Consider the following 21,985-nt stretch of genomic DNA (forward strand, 5'->3'; position numbering starts at 1 on the left):
GTGGTCACTAATGTCTTAAATGAAAGGCAGAAAACTTTCGATTTCATAGTCACTTGTCCATCACTATGATTTCTGCATGGTGGTCTTAACACAGTTTTTAACTCAGCAGACCAATAACCATTCTTGAGCAATGGATTGGTGAGATGGTTTAATTCTGTGTCAAGCAACTCTGGTTCACAGACATTCCTTGCTCTAGCCACCAAAGTGTTTATGATGCCTCGCTTTAGTTGTGGGTGGTGGTTCAAGTCCCACACTAGGTAACAGTCTGTGTACGTGGGTTTACAGTAAAGTGTGTAGCCTAAGCTACCATCTTCTTTCTTGAAAACTAGTACATGAGGAAAATTTAATCTTCTGCCTGCCTCCTCCATGGCAAACTGAATCTTCACACTGATCTATTGAGATGTTTGTGAAAACAACCAAGTTCTTTTCTGTCATGCCGCCACAAAACAAATGTATCATCCACATAATGCAACCAAATATTTGGTTTCTTGTTGGCAGTTTCCAATACCTGCTCCTCAAATTTTTCCTTAAAGATATTTGTTGCCATACCATCTGTCTGTTCACAGAACTCATACCATCTGTCTGTTCACAGAACTTATCGGTCCATTTGAAATAAGTGGCTGTGAGGCAATATGTAAACAGTTCTGCAATATCAGGAGGAAAAATCCAATTCAATTCAATTCAATTGTTGCAACACCTCATTGAGCAGAACCATAGTGAATAGAGGTACCACATCAAAACTAATTAATATGTCCTCCAGCTGAACCACTATGCCGTTTAATTTACTGATAAAATCTGCCGAATTCTCGATACACAAATCCGATCAGCCCATGTATGATTGTAATAATATTGTCAAGAACTTGGCAATCGAATAGGTGGGTTAACCAATAGCTCTCACTACAGGTCTTGGAGGAACATGTTCTTTGTGCACCTTCGGCAAACCATGAGGTCTTGGTGGTAGCGCAACTGAATTGAACAGACTTTTCTGAACGCTCTGTCCAATAGAAGACTTTTGTATCAACAATATTACGGTTCTGATAACTTCATCAGTAGGGTGTTAAGAAATGTCTATATGTTAGCAGATTTAATTAGTCGTTAATCTTACTATGACAGTTGGTCACATTCAAAAGAACCATCAACTTTCCCTTGTCAATGTAATACTAACGTATTCATTCAAGCATTTTATGGCATCCACCTCACCCACAGTTAAATTACTTTTTGAAGGCTTTGTGTGAGACAATACTCTTACAGCTTCTATATGGATTTCTTTAGCTGTAACTGTGTCCACACTACAAAAGATTGCTTCTATGCTGGCTACGATAGCCACAATGAACAATGCAGATGACATAGCCAATTGCTCTCAGGTATTCAAAACTCGTGAAGTCATGCCACCGCACAGAAGCATACGTAAACAGAATTTACTGCAGTCAGCCAGAGTGTGAATTAGACACTCAAAGAAACTACAATCCCCTTTGAAAATGTCCTCCGCAGAAGGGGACAAAACACTGGGTTTAAATGTGAAGTACATTCAACCACGGCATGACAGCTTGGAACATTTTATCAATTTATTCTTACATTTGTTATCTGATGATGAGAGATCTGTGCTTGACAAGCGTGGAAATTTTGCAATTCTCTGCAAGTTGTGCCTATGGAAGAAATCACAGCCAGTGTAGAAGCAGACTTTCATTGAGTGGACAAGGTTACAGCTGAAGAAATCTGTATAGAAGATTGCATAAAACCACCAAAAGGTAATTTAACTATGGGTGAGAGGAATGCCATACAATGCCTGAATGAGGATGACAGTATTATCATTCTCCCCATTGACAAGGAAAATGCTATGATTGTTTTGAATGTGATATACCATCACAGTAAGATTAATGACTTATTAGATCTGCTAACATATATGCAACTGCTAAATGAGCCCACTGATTAAAGTTCTCAGAACCATCATGTGGTTGATAAAAGTCATCTATTGAAGAGAACATTCAGGAAAGACTGTTCAATTCAGTTGCACTACCACCAAGACTTTATGAGTTGCCAAAGGTGCACAAATAACATATTCCTCTAAGGGCTATTGAGTCACCTTCTTTAACTTCCGTCTGGCCATTTTTAAATCGCGTGAACCATTTGTAACACTGAATATAGCTTAAGCACTCATCACCATAGGGTTCCTGCTCCATTTGGTGTGGCTGTGTCAAGGTTTTCTTGTGTTTCACGCAAAATTTAAAGCAGATGCGTTGCTCCTCTAACTCTGCCACTTCAAAATTCGCAAACTGTGCGACACAACATTCTGCTCAATAGAGCGGTGAACAATAACGAAGAGAGACACAGCAGTGAAACTTCCAGCAGTTACACATTAAACACAGGTGTGTACAGGGATGCCATCCACATTCTGCACCAACACACCATTGGCACAAAATTATGAGTGTTCCAGAAATTTTGAACAGGCCTCGCAAACCCAGTGTTTCATCCCATAAGTGGAGTACATTATCAAGGGGGATCATAGCTTCTTTGTGTGTGCGATTCACACCCTGGCTCACTATTGACCGCAGCAAAATTCTGTTTATGCGTGCTTCCATACAGTGGCGTGATGTCACATGTTTTGGAATACCCGAGTGCAATTGGCTATCATCCACTGTTGCTATCACCTCATGGTGGAAGAGTGGCACACATAGTCTTCAGTACCGAAATCCATATGCCATTCAATTTCATGCCCTCCTTCCTACTGAAATTCTTGGGGTGTTTTACAATCTCTCTGGCCTCACTGTATAGCGTTTCGTGGTATCTGCCTGTGGCTGCCAGTACTAGAGTCCTATCAAATGAGTGTGGTGGTCTCCTAGCTACAAAGAATGTTTTGCAACAGCTGATCTTTCAGTCTCCCCCCTTCTGCAATTGCCTCTATGCTCTTCTAATTGTTTTGTGGAAGCATCCAGGGGTCACAAAATGCATAACTTATGAGCTATGTACACATTTGCACTAGAAGAGATATGTCCCACAGTAGCAAAGATGAACAAATTTTCATAGCTCTTAATGTACGGTATGCATTTTAGAGCCCTTACCTACTAGACTTTTCTGCTTGAAATAATCTTTCCTGTCATATCCCTGAACATCAACCATTCTTCCTCGGATACCCTATATATTATTTATAAATATCCTCCACCATGTCTTCCTGTTTGTATGAGAAGGCTAATTTCAGGAACTACTGTAGGAATTTTGATACAGCTTCCACTAATAAACAGACTGACTCACAAGGAAAGTTAGAGTGTATAATCTATTTCTCCTTCACCAGACACGTCATCCAGCTGTAGATACTTAGCGCTACCTATGCAAAGCCAGTGTCTGGCTCAAGTGACATTATAAACAAGAAATGAAACTATTAAGGATTTCTGATTGTATCATCAATCGAACTGACTGTAGCTTGCATTGCAACACACAAAATGTCACTCCGCTCATGCGTTGACAGAAGGGACACACAACAAAAATGTGTTTCACCAGGATCTGTGAAGGCTGAATGGCAAGTTATTGGGATGTCTTTTGCACAAAAATAAATCAAAATGTTGCCTCAAAATTTAGGCAATAATCTGATCTATTCACACACAAAGAACAACCAAACAAGTTGCCATTTTACCCTACATGGATAAAAGGAAATGGATGTGTGTTCTGTACTCTATTTGGCAATAGGTTTGAGCAGAGTAACCTGTTATAATGTGTCTCAACATACAACAATCGTAGAAATGGAAGACTGGTCAGCTTTGAAAGAAGCCCTATCCATGTTGTGGGCACAAATTTATTCGCACCACTTCATCTACTAGATGTGAAACCTGTTTTCTTTGTACCCTCCTCCAATGGTCCCACTGATTCGTACCAACTATTATTCTTGCCTCGTTCAGGCCCATTACATTTTGTTAGAGCCTTACATTACCAGTAGGACTACCAATGTGCTTTGTAAATATTATCCAAACTCAGTTACTATTTGCTATTTGTATATATTATCACCATGGTTCCACTAATTATGCCATACAACACTGAGTCTGGTAACCGCACGCTGTTTGGTATGTATCTCAATGCATTATTATTATTATTATTATTATTATTATTATTATTATTATTCTGTCACTGGGATTGTGGAAACATCAAGTCTATTAGCGTTAGGGAAACAGTGTAATTCGAAACTGAACATTTCACAATTAGCGGTGTTGGGATGAATCAAATCATGCAGAACAATATCTGTCAGAGGGGTAATGTGCGTTAGGTGGAACAGCACGCTGGACTGATGCCGTGCTTATATTGTATGCACTGTCCAACAGACAGGGACTAGTGAGCAGAGTAACGCGCCCGTGACAGACTCCAATGTACATGCATACACGTGTTGAATTTTCTCTAAACCTCTAAACCAGTGTGGCAGTTGTATGGCATACACAAATGATGAATATGATTCTGGTCCTTGGTGCATTTCGTAACTGGGCTGGTGTTGCTGCTCATAATGTGCTTCTAGATAGCCTTGTCAACACCATCCAGATAAAAATGTGTTTCGTCTTCTGGAGCTGCGCCTTCAGGAGTCAGGTTATCTCCTACCACCATCGCATGACAGAGGTTGTCCATGGACTCACCATACTCCAGCTACTAAGGAAGCTATTCTGGAGGTCATACACCAAGAACCTCAGCAAAGTACACGTAACATAGCAAGGCAGCTGCGTGTCTCGCAACAACCAGTCGTTAACATGATGCATGAGCATGGACTGCACCCCCTATCATTTCATTATGCTTTCACGCAATGCCTGCATCCTGCAGATCGCCATCAGTGGCTGCAATTGTGTGAATGGTTCCAACAACAACAGGAAGTCAACGATGACTTCGTGTATACCGTAATATGGTTGGATGAAGCAGCATTCACTTATGAGAGTGTCCTCAATATGCACAGTGCCCACCATTGGTGTGAGGCTAACCCGCACATCACCTGCGACCGTGGGTATTAAGTTCACTTTGGTATCAACGTCTGGGCCAGGATATTGGGGGACAGGTGTTTGGACCCCTACATGTTGCCTGACCAGTTGACTGCACAAAGGTATCATGCATTCCTCTAAAACTATCTGCCTGATGCGCTGGACGATGTTCCATTACATGTTCAGCAGAGGATATGGTTCCCACATGATGGTGCACGTCCACACTGTGGAATTAATGTGCAGCAGTATTTGGACAAAACATTTCCAGGGAAATGGCTCAGACCTGGAGGTCCAGTTGTATGGCCACTGCATTCACCTGACCCAAATCCCCTGGATTTCTTCCTGTGGGGACACCTGAAGGAGCATGTGTACTATACTCCGCCGACGAATGTGGACGAATTGGTAGTACGTGTTCATGCTGCTCTTGTTACTGAGGAAGTAGCTTTGCTGTGTTGGGTCCAGAGCTGTATGATCCAGAGGGTTGCGCAATGTTGGGACATGCAGGGATGTCACTTTGAGAATCTGTTGTTCTGAGGACAACGTATTCTCTTGTGAAGATCATGCGGCCATTAATATGGACATATCATCGTCACTGGTTGCTAATATGCGACATCTGAGCGCTCATAAATAAAATGAAAAGTAGATGTTATGCTACTGTACTGTGCTATCATCCTTAGCATCTTGAAATTGGTATGGTTTTTGTAGTATTCTGCCTTATGACAGGTCATTTGCTTCAACTGTCTATTTCTTATTTGTCTAACCACCGATTTGTTGTGTTCAGCATTACAAAATGTAGTAAATTTAGGATACATGTGACCTAAGAAACAGTGTATATTACAGTATGAAATGTCAAAACGAAATTAGCAAATAAAAAAATATGCCCCCAACCCAGGATCGAATCCTCGACCTCCTGCATGACGACCCAAAACTGTATCCACTGCACCAACCGTACAGCATAACAAATAGGTGCTAACAGAGGTAGTTACCATACATGTGGTTACAGTGTTGCCAGATTGCCACTCTTTAAAGTCCTTTTTCTGCCAGATGTACTCACCGGACGAAATTTTGTGACAGCCATTTTTTTTATCGCTGCCCCCCCCTTTTTTTTTCGCGCAAAACTGCTACGGCCATTAGCACCCAGTCTGTGGCTTAGGTAAAAAAAAAATTTTTTTTGGAAATCAGCAGCAATGGGAGCTAAACTCAAAAAGTGGGGAAACTAAAAAACAGAAGGAAAGCTTAGAAAACCACTATAGAAGGGGAGGTTGTTTTCCCCAAATAGAGTTTCAAATGACCGACGTCATCTCACTGACACTGATAAACTTGAGGACAAGATCGGCTGAGCGTGTGTCATCTGCTAAAATGGAAGACATATAAGGCGACAACTGTAGATGGGCTCAAGCAGAGTAAAATAGGAGCACTCACGTAAAAGGTGTCTCACCGTCCACAGTTGAGAGCAGTAGGGACAAGAGGGCGAGAATTGCCACTTAAATGATGTCGATGGCTAAAAAGATGGTGCCCCATCCGGAGTCTAGTTAAAATTACCTCCTCCCGACGACGAGCTTGGGAGGAAGAGGTCCAAGCACAGGGAAGAGCTTTCACGTCCCGCAATTTATTATTGGAAAGTGTAGACCAATGTGCATGCCATAAAAGAGAAACACGATGAAAGAAAACACTCTGTAGATCGGCGAAGGAAACCATGCGAACAGCAGGCCGAGACTGCAGCCTTGGCCTCGGTTCCACGGACACCAACCTGTCCTGGGATCCAGAGGAATGCCACAGAGAAACCCCCCAAATGGAGCAAGTGGAGGCAGTCCTGAATCCGGTGGACAGAGGGTGGACAGGATAAAGAGCTTGGAGGCTGAGGAGAGAGCTGAGAGAATTTGAGCATATAATATACTGTATTCGCTGATGGCGATGGTTGTATTTGACAGCCTGGAGAACAGCGTAAAGCTCCACAGTAAAAACCGGACACTGGTCAGGAAGCCGAAATTGATTAGGGGTGTCACCAACAATATAGGCGCTCCCAACACCAAATGATGTTTTTGAGCCGTCAGTGTAAATAAATGAGGCATCCTTCATTTGTGCGCATAGAGCAGCAAATTCCTGACAATAAATGACCCGGGGGGCAGGGACAAGGCAGTGCTGTACCCCCAGTTGTCAAGAAAGTTTTAGGAAAGTGGAAGGAAAGAGAACGCAGCAGTTGATGGAAGTGGATTCCCGGTGGCAGTAGAGAGGAAGGGCGGCCTGCATACTCTAAATCCAAGGAGGCGTCGAAAAAAAGGACATGGGACAGATTAGCAGGCATGGAAGACAGATGGCTAGCGTAACGACTCAGAAGGACAGCCCACCGATTGGACAGTTGAGGTTCAGCAGTCTCAGCATAAAGGCTTTCCACAGGGCTGGTGTAAAAAGCTCTAGATGCTAAATGCAATCCACGGTGGTGGACAGAGCCGAAACACCGAAGAATAGACGGCCAAGCAGAGGAGTAAACTATGCTTCCATAGTCCAATTTCGATTGCACTAAGGTGTGATAGAGGTGGAGAAGGACCACTTGGTCCGCTCCCCAGGAGGTACCATTCAGAACACGGGGGGTGTTGACGGATCGCAGACAGCGAGCCGAAAGATAGGAAACGTGGGAGGACCAACACAGTTCTGTGTCAAACATAAGCTCCAAGAATTTATCGATGTACACGAACGGAAGGTTGACAGGGTCTAGGTGTAGGGAAGGCGGAAGAAACTCCGTACGACACCAAAATTGACACAAATGTTCTTACTGGGAGAAAATCAGAAGCCGGTTTTGATGCTCCAAGAGTGGAGGCGATCGAAACATCCTTCAAGACATCATTCAAGAAGGCTGGTCCGTTGAGAGCTGTAGTAGATCGCAAAATCGTCCACAAAGAGGGAGCCCGAGACATCGGGAAGGAGACAATCCATAATTGGACTTATGGTGATGGCAAACATTACAACACTTACCACGGAGCCCTGGGGTACCCCATTTTCTTGGGAGAAAGTGCGGGAGAGAGTAGTGTTCAACCGCACATTAAATGTGCGCTCTGCCATAAATTCATGAATAAAAAGGGGCAGCTGACCTCGAAAGCCCCAAGAGAACAGTGTGTGGAGAATGCCTGTCCTCCAACAGGTATCATATGCTCTCTCAAGATCAAAAAATATTGCTACCGTTTGGCGTTTCTTGAGAAAATTGTTCATGACATAAGTGGAGAGAGCAACAAGATGGTCAACTGCAGAACAATGCTATCGGAAACCGCATTGGGCAGGTGTTAAAAGGCTTCGGGACTCCAGCCACCAGCCTAAATGGCAATTCACCATACACTCCAAAACCTTACATACACTACTCGTGAGAGAAATGTGGCAATAGATAGAGGGGAGATGTTTGTCCTTTCGAGGTTTCGGAACAGGAATGACAATAGCTTCCCACCATCTTCTGGGAAAAGTACTGTCGGTCCAAATTCGATTATAAAGGCGAAGTCGGTAATGCAGACTATGGTATGATAAATGCAGCAACATTTCGATGTGGATACCACCCGGTCCTGGGGCGGAAGAGCGAGAAGAGGAGAGTGTGCGTTGGAGTTCCCACATGGAGAGAACAGTATTACAGCTTTCGCTATTTTGAGAGGAGAAAGCAAGAGAGCACACTTCCGCTGCACGTTTCTTTGGGAGAATGGTTGGAGGGTAATTTGAAGAGCTAGAAATCTCAGAGTGTTGACCCAATGAGTTAGAAATTGCGATGGGGTCCACTAAGGTATCATGTGCGTCAGTGAGCCCAGAGGTCGGGGAGAAACTAGGCACGCCAGATAACTGTCGAATTTGACTCCAAACTTCTGAGCAGCGAGTGAAGGTGTTAAAAGAGCAAGTAAAGAAGTCCCAGCTTGCCTTCTTGCTACCGCAGATGACACGACGGCATCGCGCACGTAACTGCTTGTAGTGGAGACAGTTGGCCAAAGTAGGATGGTAGCGAAGAGCGCGTCGCCGCTCACGTATGGCGTCACGCACGCCTCATTCCACCAAGGAACTGGGGGGGGGAGGGGGGGGGGGGGGGAGTCGGAGATGGGGGAGGTATTGAACATTTCGCGGCTGTATGAATAACTTCTGTAACATGAGTGACCTGATTGTCAACGCTAGGAAAGTGACTGTCATCGAATGTTGCTAGAGACGATAAAAGTGTCCAATCGGCTTGGGCAAACTTCCAGCGTCTCGGGTGCAGAGATGGCAGTTGTGGCTGCAATCGGACACATGGAAAATGGTCACTTGAGAGTGTATCAGCAAGAGCGAACCATTCAAAGTGCTGAGCTAGCTGAAAAGTACCTACCGAAAGGTCCAAATGAGAGAAATTCGTCTTGGAGGCAGACAAAAACGTAGGTTCCCCAGTGTTGAGGCAAACGTCAATCAATAGGGAGCCTTGCGGACAAGGATGCGGAGATCCCCAAAGCGGGTGGTGGGCACTGAAGTCCCCAACCAGCAAATAGGGGGGTGGGAGATAACCAGGGATATGAAGGAGATCAGCTCTTGTCATCAGTGTGGACGATGGAATGTATACGGTAGAAAGAGAGAAGGTGTATCCAGAAAAGGAAAGACGGACAGCAACAGCTTGGAAGGAACTGTTTAAGGGGATTGGGTGATAATGGACAGTATCATGGAGAAGAATCATAAGTCCACTGTGTGCCAGAGGGCCATCAACTGAGGGGAGATCAAACTGGACTGACTGGAAATGAGGGAAAACAAAGCAATCGTGGGGATGCAACTTTGTTTCCTGAAGCCAGAATGACTGGTGAGTAGGATCGTAAGAGGATCAACAATTCATCCTGATTGGCTCTAATGCCGTGGATATTCCAATGGATAACTGACATAGGATGGACAGAAAAGGGAAGAATCTTACCACGGTTGCTCCCAACTCAACGACTGCTGAGAGCCGGCAGCCGACAGCACGGAATGGCATTCAGCCAAAGGCAGGAGACCCTGATCCATAGGTTGTTCGGGGGCAGCTCCCGCCACCAGCGGTCAGCCAGTCGATCGGCTGCCAGCAGTGCACCTTGGCAACACGGAAGATGGCCGAGGGCAGTTACCGCCAGGTGGCACTGTAGATGAGACACGTTGTGGTGGGGAAGGAGAGGAACTTGGTTTCTTATGAGCCTTCTTGGAAACAGGACGTTAATATGAGGGAGGAATCGACGTTTGTGAAGTTGGGGTACGTAAAAAAATCTTCGCGAGTAGGCTCTTTTTTGGAAGTCCGGGTGTCTGATTTTGGGGCTCATGATTTAGCAGGAGCCAATGAAGGGTGAGCTGTAGAGTGAGCAGGTGATAATGGGAAGGTTGAACGGGCAATCCTGGCACTGGCTGATCTGATGACCGTGGCACTAAAGGTGAGATCATAAGTCTGTGTGGCTGCCTCCTTAGTAGGCCGAGGAGATGCAAGGACAGTGCAATATTTACCTGCTGGAGGCACAGTGGGCTTTCTACTGGCGAATAACTTAAGAGCAGCAACTGTAGACACCTTTCCTTCACTCAGATTTCCTGAATAATTCGTTCATCTTTGAAAATAGGGCAATCTCTAGAGGAAGCAGCATGGTCACCCATACAGTTGATGCAACGAAGGGATGGGGGTGGACAAGCACCCTCATGGGCATCCTTGCCACACGTAACACATTTGGCCGGGTTGGAACACAACTGGCTGGTATGATTAAACCACTGACACTGATAGCAACGTGTAGGGCTGGGGATGTAAGGGCGAATTGAAATCATCTCATAGCCCGCTTTAATGTTCGATGGAAGTTGAACTCTGTCAAACGTCAAGAAGAGAGCATGGGTTGGTACCAAGTCCTTGTCAACCCTTTTAATGACTTGATGTGCAGCCATTACACCCTGGTCAGACACGTAGTTTTGAATGTCCTCATTGGACAATCCGTCGAGTGAATGTGTATAAACCACCCTGCGTGATGAATATGAAGTGTGGTGTGCTTCCACCCAGGCAGGAAAAGTGTGTAGCAGTGTATGCAGCAATTTTTGTGCCTGGAGGGCACTGACTGTTTCTAACAACAAGGTACCATTTCGTAATCGGGTACAAGACTTTACAGGACCTGCAATGGCTTTGACACCTTTCTGAATAATGAAAGGGTTGACTGTGGAGACGTCTTTACCTTTGTCAAACCGAGAAACAATGAGGAACTTTGGCACTGATGGAAGAATTGTCCGTGGCTGTGACTCATCTAGCTTTCGCTTGTGGGCAGAAGTTATAGACATAGAGGAAACCATTGCAAAAGTATCCCCCATGATTACTGGCATCTTTGATGGCGCGCTCCTTCCTCGTGGGAGGCCTCTCTGAGGGCACTCATGCCTTAGGTGTTTGTCCACACCTCCCGAGAACGGACACAGGGACCAATCGGCACGTTCGGAAGGTACCAGCTTGGGTAATCATCCCTCCCTGGGTCTGGCCGTTACCAGGGGGTACATACGTGTCCTACCTGTTCACCTGGGGTGGGGAATTACGCGTTACCCCGGCACAGGCTATGTGTGGGAATGCGTGGGTCAGCATTGAGACACACACAGGGGGGAAAGAAAGAGAAAGTGAGGAAGAAAGAAAGAGAAAGTGAGGAAGAAAGAAAGAGAAAGTGAGGAAGAAAGAAAAGGAAAGAAGAGAGGTCTCAAACACAGCAGCGGAGAAGAGGGTAAAGAGAAGAAGCAAGGAAAAGAGAAGGACAAAGGAAGGACAGAGACTTTCCACCATAGAAAGCAAAGGAGAGAGGAGAGAGAGTGTCTTACAGTTACAAGCGTCCATCTCCGGACGTAGGCATGAAACATACTCCCATAGAGGGAGAAGGGGAAGGGAAGAGGCTGGGGGGAGGGGGGGGGGGATGTGGGAAAGGAAGGTATGCAGCCTGGAAAGGAAAGAGAGCCGCACAAGCTCGGGGTCCCGTGCTCGCCACGCATGTATCCACAAAAGAGTTGTGCACCCCCTGAAGGTATTGCTGGCATGTGAGGAGTTGCAGTGTGAAGCCCGAGTGCTTGAATTTCACTTAAGGTGTCCCTTATTTTCTGAGTTCAATATTTATAAGTGCTCACCCTCCAATATTGTTTGAATGCCTCCAAAATACGTTTGCACAAAATTTTGTTGCGACTGGAGCACTGTATCTCGTGCTGGCTTAGTGCGAACTTGACTGTATGAGGAACATGATATTCCACATTGTTCGCCGACGTCGCGCTGACACCACCTCAGAATATCTGTATGTGCACATGTAGTGCAGTCAGTTGTCGTCCCCCCCCCCCCCCCCACCCCCCCCCCTCCCCACACCACCCAGTTGTGACTTCAATTACACAGCACCACAAAGCATGCGATTTTAATAAGAGAGAAAGAGAGAACACCAGACAAATGGACACAAATTACCATCACACGAGCACTGGAAGTTCTACTTTATAACATGTGGGAAAGAAAATTAGCAGTTTATGAAAGCGCTAATCTTGTGATTGGGGAGTGCACTATAATTTGGGAGAAAGTAAGAATCTCAACTAGAGTTACTCAGTAATGTTAAAAAAAAAACTTATTAATGTACATACAGTGAAGGGAAAATTGCAAAAAAGTGTCAAGATGTGTTTAAGCACTACAAAAAAAAGTTTATACGTAATTTGGAGAATTTATTTGATATTGCACATACCAACATTCTACAAACAAACAAGTTGGAAGAAGACAGGATGGTTTTACTTTGACAGAGAGAGCCAGGGCATAAAGGTCACCTTGCAGGAGTAGACTGAATAATTGAGGATAAAGGAGAAAGGGAGAGGCACAGAAAACTGGAAGAACGGAAGAGCCAAGAAAAACACAACACCACAGCATCTACTACTTCTGCCGAGCTTCCTTCTTCTTCATTTGATGAATCAGGTAAAGCACTTTCCAGTTCGGATGGATTTGACGTTGGCGATGGTGAGTTTTTAAAATGTACTTCTGAGAGTAGTTCATTTGAGAATGTTGAAGGGCGAGATACTACAGATTTTATTACCAAAAAAATTAGGGACTGCCTTGGAAGAGATTCTGTATGTATTCTCCAGGCGACAGCAGAGGAACTTGGTCACAATACTGAAAAGCTCTGAATTAACAAATCTTCTCTAAATAAAAGCAGATAGAAAAAGAGAAAAGAAGGTTGTTGTAATTTCCCATGCCATCATCACATATATGAACTTATTTTAAAAAGTGTATTTTAATGTAAAGCAGTCTTGCCATATCAGTGTTGAGATATTTACAGGAAAACTGGAGAATTGTCAGTGTCAGTAATTTTCGAACACTGGAAAAAGAGATTGTGGATTTGTTTTTTAATGAGACAGTAATTAAGGAGATATTACAGTTTCATGAAAGTGAATTAGATAAACGAACAGCAAGAGGTGATTACCACGAACTCATTAAGCTCTGTATAATATTTGTGGAAGGAGACTTTGAAAAAAAATTTCTACTTGACCACTGCATCATGCAACACAGATCGCAAGAGCAATTTATTGCTTAAAAATGTTTCTACTAAAATCACAATTTGAACTAGCCACTGAAAATAAAAATGCATTGAGAGACCTGTCTTTCTTCATTGTACGTGTTTAAGACAAACCATGGCTTCAGTGAACAAGAGCAACAAAAGCTCCTAATCTGGATCTCTCTGCCTCTTAAAAGAACTGAAATTATATGAAATGATAGATTCCATGGTATCAAAATTAACTATAGGGAAATTTAGTCATCATTTGTTTATTTATTAGAACAGTTCTGTCTCTTTTTTGCTGTTTGATGATGATAAATTAGCACAAAAAACAAACGCAAAATGGTAGCAATTTTGGGCAGAGAAAATCTAGAAATGGAAAAGAGATATATACATTTTTGTGGAGAACTGGGTGGATCAGTACATTGTAAGTTTAAAAATTTCTGATAACTATTTATTAATGGATTAATTCATTATTTTGTGACTCCGAATTCAATCTTTGACCACATATGAGGTGCAAAAGGCATTTGGGTTGTGCAGTGTTCAAAAATATCAGAAACTGTACCCAGATTGCAAGAAAGAAATACTGAAAATAAAATATTATAAAGAATATTAAACACATCCTAAAAAGCAACATAAGGGGAACCCTAATATATATCTTACACATATGACGCTTTATAATGACCATGGAGGTGTAATCAGACAATATCAACAAACTATTTTATTCCTGTTCATTGTGGCAACCTATAGACATAGAAATAGCTCTCTCTCCACTGTCAGAACTAATAATGATGATGATGATAAATTTTATACAAATCGCTTGTTGTTCAGAATTCTAGCACTGTTATACAAGCTGCTACTGTCTGGCACTATTATTTTGAACCAGTAGAGTGCAAATCCAGATTACAACTGACTATGTAACATTACTCAAAGTTATTAAGCAAATTACACAAAATTACACAGGAATTATCAGAAACTGCAACTCACATACCCAGAAAAATTTTCATTGGACAAAACTGAACGACGTCCTTGTGAAGATTTATTAAATTCTTGTGTTTGCTCAGATGATGCATTTCCAGACTCTGGCAACCAGCGCCACACGGTCTTCAGTTCTCCATTAACGACACACTGTTCTTCCTTAATACGTGGATCATTGTGTCTAATAAAATTAACAGCTGACGTCCAAACCAAAGCCATGCCTAAAAAGATTACAATAATTATTGAGAAAATATGTACTGCAGTAACTGTAACACTGAGATTCACAGTTTTGTAATCTCTTTCCATGCCTATGCTTCCACTAGGCCTAGTGAACAGGTTATTCCTTCCAGTTATAGGAAGGATGATAAGCATGGAGATACATTGGTTCTGTCAAGTTTAAATACAAAATCTAATTAACTGCATCTCAAATGCATGTCTTAATTATGACTGCCATTCAGAAAAATTTCAGATAAGCCATATGTAAGGGTAAGTAGAGGATGATTTGAGCAGAAATAGCCACCAGTCATGATTTGCTTTTTTTTTCTATAAGACGTTTTTTAAGTAACTGCAAAACTAATCATCTTTTTTCCTATAAGACGTTTTTCAAGTAACTGCAAAACTAATCATCAGATGATGGCATTTATTATGCACTACTTCATGAACCATCAAAGCTGTAACTGTGTTGTAGAAGAAAGGAGTTCTGTAACTTTTGTGATGATCTTGGGTCAAAAAGATTATATAACAATTCCCATGATGGATAAATGAAGGTAAACAGGAGTATAAATGTACTAGCATAGGGATGCTGGCAATTTTTTTTAATTCTCATATCAAAAACATATATTTTACACACACTACATTACTTTTGCCCAATACACTGCAACTTTCAATGCATTTGCTGTTTCTTAATAAAGTTCATCTTCAGTGTTGGAGTTTGGACGCAGTTGGCGTTGAAGATATGATAAAATTCTGGTTGTCTACTCAATTGTACTAAACATCATCTTTTATCCGTGTAGCTCCATTTTGCCACATTAACCTTTGATTTGCCAACTCCAGATCTCACTCTATTTCGGGACTTCCAAGTCATCCATTTCTCATCATAGTCAAAGTTCTCCATAGTTGCAACCTAGCTTTTTCAGTGGCAGTTCTAAGCACCACCAATGTTCTAAGGAAACTACTCCTTGACTTCAGTCGTAGTGCATGAAGTTTGTGCCCGTACAGAAGTTGGGTTCTCTCCTGCTCCACTGTCTTTAGTCATTCACAGCAATTTCCCTTTGAACAGGAGGTGGTGCTATTCCTGTGAGGTGGTAAAGCAATTTGATTGGAGTGGATTTCAAGCAACATGTTATGATTCTGCAAGTGCTGTTGAGAGCTATGTGTACCTAGTTTGGCATGTGTTGAATTATACCAAACAGGACATGCATACTGTACCCACAGAATAGCATAGAGCCACTGCAGAAGTTTGTATAAATTCAGGTTGACTACCCTACTGTGATTTGGCCAGTTTCTGTACAAGACTGTTTCTGTTGGAAACCTTTGACTTGCAGTTCATGCAGTGCTTCTTGAGAGGAATAGATCTGTCAAGTGCCACTCCTAGATATTTTGGGGTCTCACGGTGTTCCAGTTTGACAACTGACTATACTACCTTCAATTTGCCACTAGCTTTCCCACTTCTCAAATGAAAAGCGCACACACACTTGTGGCCTTGAGAGGTCTGGTTTTAATTTGTTTGGACTGTAGTGAATGGGAAGTTGTTCAAGGGCATTCACGACGGTGTTCTCCACTGATTCAAAATCTGTGCTCTGGGTGACTATGAGTTTGTCGTTTGTCGTGTGTGTGTGTGTGTGTGTGTGTGTGTGTGTGTGTGTGTGTGTGTGTGTGTGTGACAGAGAGAGAGAGAGAGAGAGAGAGAGAGAGAGAGAGATATGGCAATTACTGGTGACAGATCAAGACGAAATTTCGCAGACATTTGTCAGTTGGGGTGGGGAAATTACATTAAAATTTTCAATGACACACACGAGTCTTAATTGCTATATAACCAGTTGGTGAGCTATGATGGGACAATAAGGAACATTCCAAGCATCCAATTTTTGAGTTCTGATTCAACCCTTCTTATGATTTTGATGAAAATAGTTTTTAACATAAAATATTTTTTTTCCCAAAATATGATTACAGTTTCCATATTATCATTATTTATTTGATGTGGAAGAATTGGCAATGTGGAATATGCTATTCATGTGTTTTGCTGCTACTTTCATGACAGGTGGCATCTGACTGCTCGAGAAAAGTTTAAAATTAGGTTGATGTTAATCAATAATGATTGTTTAGAAAAATGAAGTTTACAACATACATTTCATTACAAAGCAATATAAATTTTAACTACCAACGGTATAGAAATGTTTATTTGGGTTAATATTCACAATTTATTCACCGTAAGATTAAAAATCATCAGCTGCAGCTCTTGTTAGATTACTAATAATAGTGCAAGTAAAATAGTAGTTGTACAGACATGAAAAACACCCTTTAATGTTTGTAATACATCTGCTGCAATATCGACACTTGTTTCCTATACAGTCCCACAATGGTTTGTCAGCATTCAAAGTAGAATAATCTATCTTTTGCATATAACTATGTTAAAAAAATGCATGGCACCTGCAAATATCTTTCATTATAGTTAGTCTATGTATCATGATGTCAAGTTTTCTGTAGTCAAAGAGCAAATTAGTAAATTCGAACACAATGCTAATCTAACAAATAAATGATCAGTAACTTCAAGTAGTTATACTTATTTAAATGCTGATCTTATCTGAAGAAGATGGTACATTTTATATTTATCACAAATGGTACCATGCAGTCACTTTTTGTAAAGGTTTTTCTCCCTTTCTTTGAAATCTGCAAAGGGACAAATTTCAAAGAAAAAGAAAAAAAGTCTGAGTGCTGGTGATAAAATCAAAAAATCTGAGTAGGATATGATACGAAAGTACATAGTGAATAGAGAAAGTGGGCTGAGATGCTCTCAAACAGGAAAGTTTGGCAATATGGTGATATTTTTCTAGGTAATGCAAAATATAGCATCGGAAGTGGATAATATGGGTGAACGAAGTGTAAGAGAGACCAGAAAAGGGAACAGTGACGCCCAAAATGGGTTTATAATGGTAAACAGAACATCAGAACATTAGTAATCTCACAGACGAACACAATGAGTCATCTATTGTTTTATTCTGCATTTTGCGTTACTCTCTCCATTTCCTTAGCACACCCTGCTCTTGGCACTATTCCCACCAAGACCTTACTTGTTATCTCTACACAGAATTTATAACCCCAAGCATTTTCTTTAAATTACTATAAAAAGTTTTTGCAAAGAGAAAATGAAGCTAGTAAATATAATATTCAATTATTTATTCCTGTAAAAATTGGTTTTATAATTTTTTTTACTTCCATTAAAATTTGGGTTCTATTGTAAGATAAATGTTATTACTATTATTATTTTTATGTTAGTTTATTCTTGTGAAGCAATAATGAAATCTAAAATTAAACAAAAATTTCAGATGTGAAGTGTGTTCAAAAAATAATGAGAATTTTTGTTTTGTAGTATGATTTTAAATAATTACATCAATGTCACCCCCTTTCAAAATAGGAACTATTAGATATTATATACTTATACCACCATTTCTCCAATCCCTGAAAAACTTCTGGAACACTACCTTTGTGATAGCTTTTAGCTCTCAGTGCTGCATTTTTATTCTCAAGAAAAGTCACATGGGACCATGTATGGCAAATATGAAAGCAGAGGAATCATTACAGTGTTGTTCTTGGCCAAAATGTCATGAAGAATCAATTATGTGAGTGTAGGTGCAACATTGTGGTGCAAGAGCCATAAACTGTTCAGGCACAAACCTGAGCTGTTTTAATTGCTTCACGCACACAGAGTTGAACTTATCTGTGTAGTACTCCTCATTGACTATTTGATCTTGTGGCAAGAAATTATGATAAACTATGCTGTTAAAATCTAAGAACACAGTGAGTACAACCTATACATTTCAGTATGTGTCAAGCTTTTATCGGTCTTTGTGATATGGAATGCTTCCAGGGATGACTGAGACTTAGTCACATCCAAAAACCCATGTTTCATCATCGGTTATGACATGTTTCAGGACTTTAGGATCACTATCAACTTCATCTAACGATGCAGTTTCTGTATGAAGTTCAACAATTTTGGAACATAATTTGCTGACAAACACACACACACACACACACACACACACACACACACACACACACACACACACTCATGGCATGAACCACTTGACATGCTACATTATCAATCATTGTGAGTTAGCGACTCTTTCACTTTTTCCATGATTTTATTGGATGATTATTTGCTGGAGTATCCAGAGTGTTCATCATATTCAATGGCTTCACAGACTTCTTTGAAACACTTCTATCACTTGTAACCTCTTGTTTCAGTCACAGCAGACTCACTAACTCTAAAACTTTACTGTATTCAATTTTGTTCTTTTAATAAAAATTAATATAAATTCTGTGGTACATTTTTATAAAACATGAATAATCACTGATACTATCAAAACATATGTAACCATTTTGACAGTTAATAATGAACTAAATATCTGGTATGCCTAACACTGCACAGATATTTTTCAGGTATGTTTATCAACAAACAATGAAAAAATCTTGTGAGACTGGCTAATAAAACCTGCAAAACTGCAAAATTCACATTACTTTATGAACACACCACATCCATTCAAAGGTTTTCAATTTATCATACTGTAACTACTGGAATCTTCAATGACTGTATTATCTCTCAATTTGAACCACGAGGTCAATTGTGGCAGCCATGTGATCTTGACTAGTAATGACAAGGAACAATTATCAGACAAATTTGTTGATTAATGTAGCAGTTGTCAGAGGTGTACAAAACTGGGTACACAACTGTACATTAGCTTCCAAGGTGTATTGACATCATGGCACAGGAACAATGGCATTATCTGTGCACATAAAGTTGCTTGACGGAATAAGAATCTCTGGAAACATGAGGCTTGGCTTCACAGGTCTTATTAGTCCACTTTCAAGAATAGATTCTGGAATGGCACTGACAACGTGATATGATAGACAGTAGCTGTGACAGGAACTAAGACATTCCCAGAATGTCTTAGTTTCTGTCACTTCATGCAATTCAAATAGCCCCAGAAAGTTATGGGATTTTCCTGCAGGACTACACATACATTCTTACAAAAAACTTAATTAGTTTGATGTGCACCATGAATATGATGGATATTTCTTTTTTTTTTGTGAATGAAGGCAATTAGGATCATGGACTTTCTTTGTACCACTTTCCTTTAATATTAAACTGCTCTGGTAACTGTCTTTGGTTATTTCTCCTGGTCAATTTGCCATTCCTAAATTTCAGATGAATAAATTTCCTCATGCTGGATAATTACTGGTGTAATACTTCTTTATTTCCAAAATTCATTTCAGTATCGCCATTTTGCCTTTCTCCTCTGAACATTAACTATCTGTTCTGTTTCATTCTCTTGCTACGAACATAGAAGTTCAACTGCATTTCCAAGTATCATTGATAATGTCTGTGTACTGTTTGATCTCTTCTTATTCTAACTGCCTATGAATTTCAGTCCCAGAAATCACACACAAACTGTCTGTTGTCTTTTATTGATAATACTGATATTTGCATCCCTTTTAAAACTAAGCATTTTTTATTTGAGATATTCTAGTCTATATTTGTGGTTTTTAAAAAAAACAAACAGGCCTAATGCAGAATGAAATTTTCACTCTGCAGTGCAGTGTGCACTGACATGAAACTTCCTGGCAGATTAAGACTATGTGCTGGACCAAGAAACAAACTTGGGAACAGAGTTCGAGCCTTGGTCCTGCACACAGTTTTAATCTACCAGAAAGTTTCAAGTCTAATGTAGTCTACCTTTTTGAGTGAAATTGCAGACCACTATTCCTGCAGTTTTTAAGGTGATTATTGTCATTGTTGTTGTTGTCGTTGTGTGGTGGCATTTAAAACACCATGCTTGTCCAGGAAGTGATGAGGGGGAGGCACAAAGGGAGCTAAGATGAGCTAATACCCATGTACACACGTTAAAATATCCTACATAGCCATCTTGAAACACATATTACATTTAACAACATTTACATAGGAACTATATGCCTCTCATTGGCTGAAGAAATAGAGGGTACAAAAACTTCCTGTTGCCCATTTGTCAGAGCTGTAGGGCACACATCTTACTGCATGCCACAAGCGCCAAACACTGGTGGGCCATTTTGATGAGAAGGAACCTATGCATTATAGGAATGAGCTACAGCCCCGACGTCTAATTTTACTTCCCCTCAGCTGTGTGACACAGAGGGAACATCACAGCTATACTCCTGACTTCACTGAACACAGTTTGCCATTCTTCAAATCCAACTATTCTTAAACCCATTGATGCACGATTCGGTGGCTCTAAAGTGAGGTGACAGCATGTAAGGGGACAATACACTGAGCTCCATCATACTTATAACCTACCAAGTTCTGGACACATCCACACTGTTAAAAATAGTGATCACTTGTTCACTAAGTATTCACACTGGGGTATCCTTTCGTGATCTATTCTACCTATTAGTATATTCAGATAGTGAACTGGTATATTGCAGGCTAGTCATTAATCACATGCCACTGTGTAGTGGCTGTGACAACAGAACAAGATGATAGGATAAGAGAACACCTGCATAAAGCAATCCTGCTGCAGTCCTGACTGCTCTGGAAACAAAGCTCGTAACAAGTTGATGCCTGGGGAAAGTGGACATAATGCCTCCTAGGAGAGTAACTGGTAATGGTAGTTGACAAAAGGAGATCAAGGAGGATATATTTGTTGAGAATTTCTTCAGATGGGAAGCAAAATGTTGGACGGTATAATAGATGTGATGTGCACTTGTGCAGAAACACCTTGAAGATCGTTTGTGATAATCACATCAATAATTTATTCCACATTTTGTTATATCTTAATGAAGTTCAGGCTGTATACAGAGGATGGACAAAAATGTGGAAACACCAAAAACACACCACCTTATCATGCCTAATACGGTGTAGAAAACCCAGTGGTCTTCCTGTCATCTTGGACTGGATAAATACAGGACAAGTATGGTTTTCATGGAAATCTCATGCCATTATTCCTGTAAAACAGTGCCACGTTCTGGTAACTATGATTGAGGCGAATAGCAATCGTGTACCCTTCTCTCCAAAGTAGACCACTAAGGCTCAATAATATTGAGACATGGTCAGTGCAGTCACCAGGAGAGATGTGGCGATTCATCATCATTTTCACAAAACCAGTCCTAGATGGTGCAAGCTGTGTGAGCAGGGATTCTCTTGTCTTGGAACACAGCATCACTATTGGGGAATAAACAATATAGCATGAGAGGACGTGGTCAGCCAAAATGGTCACATAATCCTTGGCAGTAAAGCAACTTTGCAGAATAACCATGGGTCCTCCCCAAATCATCACACAAGCCCCATCATGTTTTGCCCTTGGGACATAAGCATGGCCAGAAGTTGGAAACAGTGTGAAACAAGACCCA

At 41.2% G+C, this 21,985-nt stretch overlaps 1 protein-coding gene across 4 annotated transcripts in view; it reads right to left on the minus strand.

Moving 5' to 3' along the window:
* The window catches only part of LOC124555648 (inner nuclear membrane protein Man1), a 337,416-nt gene that overhangs the window by 65,209 nt on the left and 250,222 nt on the right, over positions 1–21,985 (minus strand). For all 4 annotated transcript variants that reach the window (XR_006968574.1, XR_006968575.1, XM_047129632.1 and 1 more), the window contains exon 8: positions 14,400–14,607. Coding sequence is in view for 2 of the 4 variants with exons in the window: in XM_047129632.1 (XP_046985588.1) it covers positions 14,400–14,607 (208 nt within the window). In the remaining 2 variants the exon portion in view is untranslated. The remainder of the gene's footprint in view (positions 1–14,399; positions 14,608–21,985) is intronic.

Source organism: Schistocerca americana, chromosome X (assembly GCF_021461395.2).
Source record: "Schistocerca americana isolate TAMUIC-IGC-003095 chromosome X, iqSchAmer2.1, whole genome shotgun sequence".
Taxonomy (NCBI): Eukaryota; Metazoa; Arthropoda; class Insecta; order Orthoptera; family Acrididae; genus Schistocerca; species Schistocerca americana.